At 39.3% G+C, this 12,190-nt stretch overlaps 1 protein-coding gene across 1 annotated transcript in view; it reads left to right on the top strand.

Moving 5' to 3' along the window:
* Arhgap15 (Rho GTPase activating protein 15) overlaps positions 1–12,190 on the top strand; it is a 606,047-nt gene that overhangs the window by 91,385 nt on the left and 502,472 nt on the right. The window contains exon 5 of the mRNA XM_075985303.1: positions 8,035–8,122. Within this exon, the coding sequence (XP_075841418.1) occupies positions 8,035–8,122 (88 nt within the window). The remainder of the gene's footprint in view (positions 1–8,034; positions 8,123–12,190) is intronic.

Here is a 12,190-nt window from a genome sequence, read left to right as displayed (position 1 = left end):
ACATACTCCTAGAAGTAAGGATCAGAAGCATCAGTGGCAGGGAGCAGCCCCTTCCCAGAAAACTCTCACGAACACGGTGCATAGTGTTTCAGTATATGTACCCCTGTGCGTTTGCTATATTTTTCATAAAAACTTAATTTGTGTACAGCGTCTAGAGAGAAGCTTACATTCATATAAGCATCGGTGTGTACTCTATTTTACTGGTTTTTCAATCAGCTTGTATGCCACTAAGCATTCTTTCAGTTTTTTTAAATAATTTTATAAAGTTTAGTTTTTCTTGTTTTAAAATTCTCAGGTGTGGTGAATTGAATTAATGATGCCCTTCAGTTGTAGAGCTATGATATTTTATTGGTGCAAGAACCCTAGGTGGTTTTACTTCATATTCTCTTCTACTCTCAGATCAAGCTCCTGTTTTTTAAATCCCCTATTCATACATCTATTTGTTTTTTTTTTGTGGTGTTTGAAACAAATCAACAAAATAATTGTTGATGATAATGTGTACATTAATGTGTTCTATGTTGCATAAAGAGTTTTATATTCAAAATCTCATGGTTTTTGCCATGCTCACCCAATATTAGTGTAATAATATCTGCAGTGATGCTATATCAAGCCCATTTCACCCTTTTTGTCTCCCACTTGCCATTTTGTATTTGTACCAAATCTTATTTTCACAAGTCCCCCAGGCACAAAGACACAAGTTATCCTTAACTCTTCTTGGATCTAAAACATTACAAAAAAAATCATACATAATTGTTTCTTTGGAACCTGTTAGAAGTTCTCTTGGGGAACTGATCTCAGGAATTAAAATTTCTTGGGCATCTGCTGTGTGCTACTGACAGGCTCTTGAAGGATTGCTGAAACTCACACACGTTTGTCTTGCATGGCAAAAGGGATTCTATTTCTCCAGAACCCAACCCAAGCCAACCCAACATTCTACTTTTCATGCAGTCAAAAATGTGGCCACAGACTGTTTCCCTGTTTCTGCTCTCATTCCCATTCCACTGATTGGTATTACAGTTGAATGTGACTTTAATTGTTCATTTAGAGTCACTCAAATTCTGCATTGCAAGAATGCATTATCCAAGAGCTTTGACTACTCACTATTGTGTGTCTTGTCTTTTTCTTGTTTGAGAGAATATAAAATAAACCGTAGACAACAATACTTTGTTTTGGACATTATAAATATCTCCCTAAATTCGTGGAGTTAATTTTTACTTTTAATATAGATGCTTTAATATAGTGAACATTTTAAATGTAATAGTCAACATTTTTATATACTTAGTATATATACTTTTATATAAAATAGTCAATATTTTATATACTTAAAAGGTATTTTTATATACTTTTCATGAGCTATAATATGCCAAGTAATTTCTATTATCATTTTAATTTAATTTTTGAGTCAAGTTTTATACTAAAGGTGTTATAACTGCAGTATATTTTCTAATTATTGTCATTTTTTCTTTATATTTTTTTCTAAAGATCAATTCTAAGTCTGGATTGCCTGATCAAATTGCATGACTGCTAATGAATCTTAGGGGCTGCGGAGGTGACGAAGTTGGGTAACAGTGTTTTCCACACAGGAACCTGGGTTCTAATATCCAAAACAAACCCCACAGGAAAACGACTGGAACGATTAGAGACAAATGTATATGCAGAGAGCTCACTGCCATTTAATCAAGCCCAAACAAAACAATGACAGGACAGATATCTATTGTCCTCTTCTGGCCTCGATACAGGTGAACACTGGAGCAGGCAACTACACACACATACACACACACGCTTACAACATACATATGAGTGCAACCGCAGATGTGAACCCTCTCCCACACCCACACATTAAGGAAAAGAACATACTATTCTTGCAATACATTGTCATTGCTTAGTCAAAATTTATACTTTTATCAGCAGTAACAGGCAGGTCAGGCAGGTCATAACCTTGAAAAATTATAGAGGTTTTATCACATGGATCATTTAGTAATTATTCAATGACGTCATCTAGTTATCATAATTTGTATTGCTTATGTGATATTTTCTATGGGCTGTTTCCCATTCATCAAGGATCTTATATCACTTTAGTAAAATTTAATGAGCTAATAAGCACAATAATAAATGCTTATTCTGCCAAGCACATGGTTCACTGTGATAGTAATGTTAGTACTTAAGTACTTAAGTCATCTTGTTTTGCAAATCTAAAATCGTCTTCTCCTTAACTGCTCCTTTTGCCAGAGTCTGTACTTGTACCAGCATCTTACCCTGGGCTGCTTGAAACGCACTTGTGTGTCCCTTCTTGATTTTAACTGTGTGAGGCCAAGAAGCGGTACCTGTTCTTTTGTTTCCTGCCACCATTGGTCCCGAGAGCTTTGGCTGTCATTTATTAATATTAATAAAAAATAGTTAATTGGAAACTTCTGCAAAGTTTTCTATGTCTAAATCTATGCTTTGTCATTTACATTTTACATCTTTCCCTATTCTGAACTTGTCTTTCCTTGTTATCTTTTTCACTTGTCTTTATTTCTCTCTTTCCTATGTTTTCCTTTGCATAAGGAAAAACAAATTACTCATGCGGCTAGGGGAAGGTGGCAGGAAAGAGTCTGTTGGTTTCATCTTACATTCATAAAAGGCCCCAAACTTAGCCTTGTTTTGAAATGAGGTTATGGACATTTCCCTTGCGATATACTGGCAGGCTTGAAAGCAGGATTCATTCAGCATTCAACGTTAATTTTTAATTATGAACCTTGAAATTATGCCTCAGCTTTTCTGATGAATCTCGGGAACGTTTTCATTTCGGGAATTGCATTCTCGTGGCAGGAAGTTGCTCTGGCTTCTCTGAAGCTCCGTGATGATTTAGTCATGGCTTTTTGGATTGTTTTTGTTTGCTTGTTTGGTTGGTTTTGTTCTCTAGTTCCTAGAGCTTAAGGATAAAAAAGGCACCTGCTAATGTGCTCTCACGTGTTCAGTATCTCACACATTTCTGCATGTGTGCCTTTCCTCTGTTGGTTCTTCTGGGGCTCCGTACATCTTATGACGTTTAGATCTCGTTTTGCTTTCCCCTTAGAATGACATTGGCAATACTTGGTGTGAATGTGGACAGAAAACGGGCAGGAAAACAAACCTGAAAGGGGTTGTAGTGGTCACCTTTACTACTAGTGGAATATTCTTCTTCACAGGCTCAGAACTTAGACTGTGTGCTGGTGCACGCACGCGCACTGATCATTATCATCAGCATATTTCCTTTTCTTTAGACTGTGATACTAAAGTCCCCGTCCCATGTGAACATAATTTTCTTTAGTACTTTCTGTTCAGATTGTCAATAAATTAACACAAACCCAATCACTCTGGCCCCTTGAAACTCTCCTTCCTTCCTTCTTTTCCTCTCTTCCTGCCTCCCTCCCTCTTCTTGCAACCCTGAAAGAAATGTGCATTTTATACCTAAGAATTGTCTCATTGACGCAATTCTTATCGAGTTATATTGCAGAAGCTTAAAATATGAGAGAGAACACAGAAGTTCTCAGACCTGCTTCTCCAAGAGTCTGAAGGGTTTTACGGTAAATCATAGGCACTTGGATAGATCCCCCACTCATGCTACAGCACGGACTCAAATCTACTCCAGAGTAACCAAGTCAGGCAACAGCACCAGGTCACCCAAAGAGAATCTGGAATTGATGATGTCACTCCACGTGTATTTTCCTCTGCTCTGGCTTGTTGATGTGTAGGTAAAGAACAGGAGGAGGAGTGCAGGGCAGAAAGCCTTGAGAGACAGTTGAATGTCCTAGACCCTTAGATGGCAGAGGAGTATTTTCAGGGTCATTTCCATCCCGCAGCCAAGCAGGTATCTGCTGCTGTTATGTGCTGCCATCCGGTGTCCATTAGGTAGAATGTCAAGCTGATGCCTATGTCGGGGCTTTTTATTGTTTTGGTTTTACTTTGTTTCACCTTCCATTTCTTCCACTTCACAACTCACAGTTTGTTTTCGTAAGTTATTGGAAGTATTCCACTCGCCTAAAATGCCCTGGCAATTGCCCATATCAAAAATCAGTTGATCGGATATGAATTAGTACTTCTGGCTTTGAAATTATATGACCTTTTATCTTATTAGATATCACGTATTTTGTTTTTTCAAACTGCAAAACGTTTTCATTCCTGATCCCTAAAAGACTAGCTGAAATTCCTAACTGAATATCTTGAAGTCTTTGTGGGGACCTGAACTTTCTTGGAGTGTGCAGGTTTTAGCTGCCTCCCACTGGTGTAGGAACACACTTGCTCAGCAGGAGGTGGTACAGAAGATTGGAACCAGCAAGACAGGCATCTCTGCTCTCAGGAGGATAAGGTCTAAAGCTTCTCCAAGAGCATGCTCTCCTCTCCTAACTCTTCATAGAGCTTGCAGAATCGGAGAGTGCAGGCATGCCCCTGCCCCGGAGATAGCTCATCCATCAGAATAAGTGTAGGCCTCAGGGTCAAATCCTTAAATGTCTTCTGTATGACTGTGTGCCTTTAGGAAGACACAGTCTCAGTAAACTGCAGTTTTCTCCTCAGTTGCTGCTCACCCATATGCAAGGGTTACTCAGGGAATTTGTGTCTTTAGGGGAGTCTTCTAGTCACTGACAAAAACCCTGGAGATACATCTTACCTTCCTTTTTATCTTTTGCTTACTATCTTTCCTTTTCTAACCTGCCCTTGGAATGATTTGGGAATGTATGTGAGCAGGTACTTGTGACTAAGTGATTCTGATACGTGATGTATGTAGAACACCGCTGGTAAACTGTGCAGCAAGCAGGAGTCAAAGCTCCACCGTAGCTCCCATGATTGAAAGGTGTGGGAAGTAGAGAAGATCTAGCTGGGGACTGGTCAGACTGCTAATCTTCTTTATAAGAATTTGGTAAAGTATTAGTAAGGCAGCCTAAATGGCTGACTCGTTCTCACAAATAGTTCTTTTAAAATTGAGGGAGTCAGCCAAGGCTATGTTGCTGACATTGATGATATTCTTAATCAAGTTAGCACTGCTTAAATCTTGTAAAAATACAGCATAAGGTCATCGATTCCATAGACGACAAGGTGCATTTTCAGAGAAACTGGACTTGGCCTTCGTGCTCATGTGGTCTTAAGTAAGTCGTCTAAATTCTCTGCACCTAGCTTTCTGCATTAGTCCATGGGAACATTAGGAGTTTCATTGTTTTGGGCAAGAGTATAAACTTTTACTAGTTGTTCAAAAAATTATGTCACTGGTATTTTCAAAAGAAATCATGGGAGAGATTGAAGTGAAAGGGTCTTAAATTTGTCTGCTGCATTTTTATTATTTATTTTGACAAGATTTTCAAGCTGTAGAATTCCGCTGTTGGGGCAGCGCTCCTCTTCATTGTGACACAATAAAGATGATTTTTGAGACAGACAAAACTAGGCTAGAGTAGCACCAGACAAGGGTATTACAGAGGGTCACATGGCTAAGCTTCCCAGCTCTTCTTTCTTACGCATTAGCGTTTGTCCTTCCAGCCAACCTACCAGAGATACCGGTTAAAGTCCTAAGACAGAGAGGTGACGTAACTGGAATTCATGGACTTCCTGTGTAACCCGCTCCAGTTAGAAGTTTAAGGAACAGAAGAGTTTTTCCAGCAAGTTCTATAAACGATCAACATCTGAAACAGATTCAAACCAGAACTATTTCTCTAGGAACTTCTATAGATAGGAAGCAAATACGGTGTGCGAGCACCCTGCCAGAAGACAGGAACTCGACTGAGAAGCATAGCAGGTGGATTGAATATGGGTCCATCCCGTTAGGAGGTTTCACGCTCTCACCACACATGGTCAAAGAGGACTACGATAGAGAAGACTAGCCTTGACCGGTAGCTCTGGGCTTCCCGCTCTTCTTTCTGAAGTCATCTAATACTGTGAATTGCTTAAAGCGAAGGCTGTTACTGATTCAATTCACCTTAGTTCTGTTGGTATCTACAAAGAGAAGTGGGCAGTAATCCAGACAGAACATGCTATATTTTTCTCTTGCTGTCTGACTTTCCATAATTTGATTGAAACATTGACTACCCATCTGAAAACAAGTGAGTCCAACAGCATGTTATTGTCTGATGAAATTCTGTATGTGTTCCTTGCATGTCTGTTTATTCTGTTCTTTTGTAATACATTGGTGTATCATTAAGAAAGCTTCAGGAGGCTGGAGAGATGGCTTGGCAGTTAAGAGCAGTTTCTACTATTCCAGAGGACCCAACTTTGGTTCCTAGCACCAGGGTGGTGGCTCACACTGTCCTTAACTCCAGTTCTCTGAGACCTGACACCCTCTTCTGGCTCTGTAGGCACAAGGCATGAACACATACACACAGGCAAACTTCAAAAACACATGAAATAGGACTAAATAAATACCTTTGAAAAACAGACGGCTTTAATGTAAGAGCAGCCACATTCCTTATGTCAGCATTAGCCATACTAAAGAAAATGGCTTTTATAGTTACTGCTCATGATTCTAAATAGAAAGTGGAAAGAAATTACACAAAATCTTATGTACATGGATACACAAAAATACGTCATAGTTGCACATTTCGTATGGTTTTCTATTTATATGAGTGAAAGCTTTTCTGTAAACTTTTTTTCATCACTTTTTGTAAGAGCAATACAATACAATTAAATAAACATCAACCTAGAGAAAACAATAACAATGTAATTCAATGGTAGAAACCTGTGCATATCACTCTTTTTGGTAGTTTTGCCACCTGAGAAAGAAAACCTTCCCAACACTAATACACATACTCCAAATGCAGAAGCACTAATGTGTTTAGTTAAAGAAACAAGTAAAACTAAGAAATACAAAGGGAAGGAAAAATCTGTAATCTCACTATCTTTTTAACTACGGCTACATCGAGACTTTTTTCTTAGGCCAAAATGCTCATTGATGAGATAAATGTCCATTTAGCTCCTAGACTCTCCAGGACTCTGGGCTAGGCTCTGAAAATACCCAATAATGTTGAAATGATTTCTCTTGCCCGGGGGCTTGTATTTTAATGAAGGCAATGAAAGTGAAAAATTTTGAAGTATTTTTTTTAATTCATCATGTTACATGTCATGAATGTACTTTGAGGGAAGCAATATTTGGACTTCTGATGGATGGAATTAATAATCGGAAGGGGCTGAGCTGGGTGCAAATGGTTCTAGGTAAATTGCACAGCATAGAGCAAAGTATATATTATGGGCTCCATTGAAATCTTCCCACATCAGTATTCTTAAACACAGGGGTCATTCTTCCAATGTACTCTTCTATTATGAGCAATTTTTTTAAAGCAATCTCTGTTTTTGTTTGTTTTTTATACTTTGAGAGCAGAATTAACATGGAATGTGTAATTCATCTTAATGGTCAGAACCTGGAAAGCTGGTCCTATTTCTTTAGGGAAAAGTTAAATTCATGGGAATAAAAATGCCTAGTCAATAACTACATCAAAATTTCCTGTAAATCAATGAAAAATATGTTGCTCAATGGCACTCGAGAAGAGACAGTGTGAGCGAATGTAGTTAACGCTGGTTCTTTCAATGCTTGGCACTTTCATGGGAAAGAGGAGAACACACACCTCTGCTCCCTTGTGTAATTCTCCGATGGCTGGCGAATGTCAAAGCATTTTGATGTAAAGGACGGCACATGAGCTGGTCATGAGCTGGCCAGGCTCTCAGATTCTCAGTTGTGCTACATCAACAAAATGGAGCAGTGACGGAGCAGCCTCCAACATTTTAACTTTCATGTTTCGGTCCTGTGAGGAGGCACAAGGGTAGAAATAAACATGGCCATTGATCAGTTAGAGGGCATTGAAGAGGATTTACAAACTCAGAAACTTTTATTTATGTGTCAAAAACTTTAAAATTCAAGAGATTACTGTGTTTATTATTATCTGAGTTTTCTTCCACTGAACTGATTTACATAAATAGAAGACTTTTAGGAAAACCCATTGAAAATAGTCTGCAACCACAACAAATTCCTGGCATAGTTCATAAATGATCGTTTCTACTCATGACATATTTATTTATTTATTTCCCCCCTAAAAGGAAAAACTGGTCTACGTCCTGGATTGTTCTTTCTGGTCCAAAGATTGAATTTTACAAAGACGCCAAGCAGCAAGCTCTCCCCAACATGGTAGGTCTCTACTTTTGTTACCATCTTTTCAGAAACAGTGTGGAACGGAAAGTGTGGTTAAATCAGCTCTCACACCAAAGTTTCTAAGCTACCTACACCCAAAAGCAGATGGAGGAAATGATGCAATAACCTCTTAATCAGACGAAGGGAAAACAGAATGTAGGGTCTGGTTTATTGAGGGCTGCATTTGGAGAAGACGCACAAATGAGATGGATGGCGAGCGGCTATATGATAATGGGAAGGTAACACTTTAAATTAAGGCGCCATTTATAAGTGCTTTATTCTTATTTATGAAATAATCACTAAATGCTGCTACTTTCCCAAATAATGTATTATACAGCGTGTTATAAAATGCATTAGTAATAAATGCTTAACGGATGAGACTATGGGAGTCTGCTTTAAAGAATATTATAAGACGTAAATCGTATTAAACCATGTATGCACATCTTTAATACATGGATTTAAGTTGTTATCTTGCATTCTATAAAGTGCCTCCCACATTAATAAATAATAATAAACACTTTATAAATGGCACCTTAATAAAGGGTGTTGCCAATGAGAAAACCCTCTAAGTTAACGAAGTGATTTTTTATCTTAGTCTAACTACGGCATCCACTGTATCCAGCTAACCTTTGTGAATGCACTTATGACTGCGCCTAATCACCCTAATGCAATTGCTGTTTCTTGTGGTTATTGCAAAGTGAGATTTGTGGAATTGCTCCATGGCACCTGAAAGAAGGCCCCACAGGCCACAGAGATGTGTACCAGCAGGAGCAATTTGGAGTTCCTTACTGGTAAAACCTTAAACTCAAAACCTTGCTGCCCGAACACAGCCCCAACCATGAAGAGCAAGAAAGGGCAGGCAGACTGTTTGCCAGGTGCTGATTATGAAGGACTCTTCACAAGGAACTAACCTGCCTTATCCTACTGGTTTGATACGTGATAAGGAAAGTGGTGGCCTGGCGGGAGGGAACCACAAGGAACTAATTTATATTTGGCAGGTAATAAAATAATGACAGGTTCTTTGTCTTACAGCCGCTAGTCATGTTCGCCATATAATCCTCTTTAAATAGAAAATGGGAACTCTAGCTAAGAGACGTCTTTTAAAGAAGAAAAATTTAGTAGGAACAAAGGATCACATGTGGCTTGTTCCCCATCATTTCAATCACCTTTGTCTGCAAGGGGCTGACTGATTTTTGGAGTTTCAGTAAGGTCCAATCTACAAACTAATGATGAATAAATTAAAATTATCTTTGTCCGTTGCATTTTAAATTACTTCAGAAATTTGTTTTAGGGCTTTGTTTTGCTTCTCCTTCTGGTTACAGTGAGGTTGAGATAGTATTTGAAGGAACATAAAATACCACCTAAGACTGGACACAAAACAACACCCACTCCCTGGCAGAGACTTTGTTTTCTTTTTGAATGCGTTCTATGGGGAAGGTAGGAAGTGGGAAGGTGCCAGCCTGCCTGGGCTTGATGCTAAGAAGATGATTCTTGTCCTGCTGAGGGAGAAGAATCCCACTGGAGCTGAGTCAGATGGAGATAATGGGATGGATTCATTCCTATTAAAGCATTTATTTCATTATTTTTAATCTCCTCATATGGGGGAGATACAATTCTCTCTGCTGTTTAATTATATAAAGGTGAAAGAAAATCAATTTTTCCATTGCCAGCAAACGTTGCAGGTTAGTTCACGAATTGGACGCCACCAATGCAACCTTCAGAGTTGTGACAAAGTGACAATGCATTTGACTTGTAGAAGAAATTCATTGACTTTGCTTTGTTTTGTTTTGTTTTGTTTTTGGCAGTCTTTATTTATTACTTCTGGCCCCATTTCCAGTGCTCTTAGTTTCTCCCAGGCATGCATTGTCTTCAAAGCAGACTCTGGGTAGGGGTGACTGTTCTGTGGTAGAGGAAAGAGAGAATTACAGATGTGTGTTTGTGCCGCATGAATTGTCTTGCTAGTCAACTTCTTGGACGCATTTCTAAGCAAGTATAAAAGGCCTGGTGGGGTGGCTGCATTTACCAGCTCCAGTCTCAGGGAAATGATACAATGATTGCCAGGCCTTGATTAAAGATGCTGTGGTTTTATTCTGGAAGAGGTTTGTGCTCAAGTTTCTGAATTTCTCTTACACCCCTTAACTGAGCCCTGGTGTTCACTTGTGTTCTGAGGAAAAGCCTTTCCACTACTGGGCCTGGCGAAGATGTCCTAAGAGCAGACCATGGCCTAAAGAGTTAACTGTGTTCTAAGCTCTCTGAGCCACCTTACAGTGGTAATCCAGAGATGAGACAAAGATCGCGGTAGCTCAGAGCGGGCTAAAGGCAGACCCGGAGGACCAGACCAGTTCTCTTTGCCACTTAGGAGCTTACGGAGTTACTCAACTTCTTTCAGCTGGGAGTCCACACAAGAAGGGCAGGGTAGTTTTATCAACAAAAAAATGAATGAAAGTAGCTAAGTAGAACCACAGGGTTACAACACCTCCAAACAATTCCTGATCACCTGCTCTCACATTTGCCAACAATGTATTACATATTTGAAGGTGAATATCTGTGGTTCAGTGTATTTTCTGCTCTCTCGCAAGTCCCAGGTTCAGTTACCAGTACCCTTAATGCAATTCACAACCCTCTGTATTTCTAATTCCAGGAACTTTGATGCCCCTGGTCTTCACTGAAACCAGGCACACAAAACATGCAATCAAAAGACTCATACACATAAATTAAAAGAAATAAGTATTTAAAATCAATTAACTATATAAACATTTTATACCATACATAATTTAGGCAGCGGTATAGGAAAGATATTATTATACCACATTAATTTTATATGATTTGTTTCACATATTTATAGAATAGAGAATACATATATATGTGTGTGTAATATATGTATTTTCTATTTGGTATATATGTATATATATATATGGGGGGGGGGGTTCTCACTATGGAACCCTGGCTTGCCTGGACCATCTTGTTATGTAGACCAGGCTGTCTTGAACTTACAGAGAGCAATCTGCCTATGCTTTCGAATTTTTGTTATACCACCATGCTTGTCTGGCAAAATGGCACAAATGTAAGAAAATACTGTTTTGCAAGGCTTTCATGAAGAGAAAAAAAATCTGTATCCAAAGGCAGCAAAAGATATCTCTTGAAATGAAGCATCCATTCATCTGGAACTCAGATATTCCTTCCTGAATGTCCTGAGCATTTCTGGATTCCCTTTTCTCCCATGGGTCTTCACTACTGCTGCTTGATTCAGCATCTCACATAATGTTGGGACTGATCCGCACAGCCCACGTTTGGCAACTCTTCTTCTCACTGAAGTGTTTGCAGTTACTGTCTCTTCCCCCCACTTAGGGCTGTTACAACAGCATACCACTGGGGCACATCTCAAACAACAAATGCTAAGTTCTCATGATTTTGGAGACTGCAAAGTCCAAGGTAGAGGCATTGGTAGGTCTAGGGTTCAGTGAGAATGCCCTTCCTGCATGGGTCCCATCTCTCTGTAATCCCACACATAGCAGGCCGAACATTAAGGCTTCTTAGCAGATCCCACTCCCAACCCCAGCTTTTAACAGCATGGCAAGGGTTTAGGATTCAATATATTAACATGTTGATTCCACAGCAATAGCCTAGTTCCACTTTTGTCCAGGAAACATGCACAGGATCACGTGGCTTTGGGTCCATGGTTCTCCCTTTAAAGGAAACAGGACTTTTATCCATTTCAGTGTTTTGAATCAGAAGAGCAAACAGTAACTGATCACCTATTGTCGGCATTTCATAACAGAAGGCCACTGCAACCCTCCAAACATCTAGGAGAGAAAGAATGAAAGTCAGTCTCTACAGAGGAAGGAACAGATCCAAAGGAACAGATCCGCTGTCTTCCTGCTTCCTGTTCCTGCTTATCCAGCTCACCTCAGACCAGAACGTGGTCACTGCTGGTTGCTGCACTTATTATGGTCCTGAATACCGGCTAGAAGTTTTCTGTGTTTTCAGATGTAGCCCTTATTTTTATTCTAAGTCTCATCCAAAGCATGTTAAAGCATCTTACTGTATTCTCCAAATGTCTTAACA

This window comes from Microtus pennsylvanicus, chromosome 9, assembly GCF_037038515.1.
Source record: "Microtus pennsylvanicus isolate mMicPen1 chromosome 9, mMicPen1.hap1, whole genome shotgun sequence".
NCBI lineage: Eukaryota > Metazoa > Chordata > Mammalia > Rodentia > Cricetidae > Microtus > Microtus pennsylvanicus.
The sequence above is the reverse complement of the archived record's forward strand: the minus strand, read 5'-3'. Positions and strand labels throughout refer to the sequence as shown.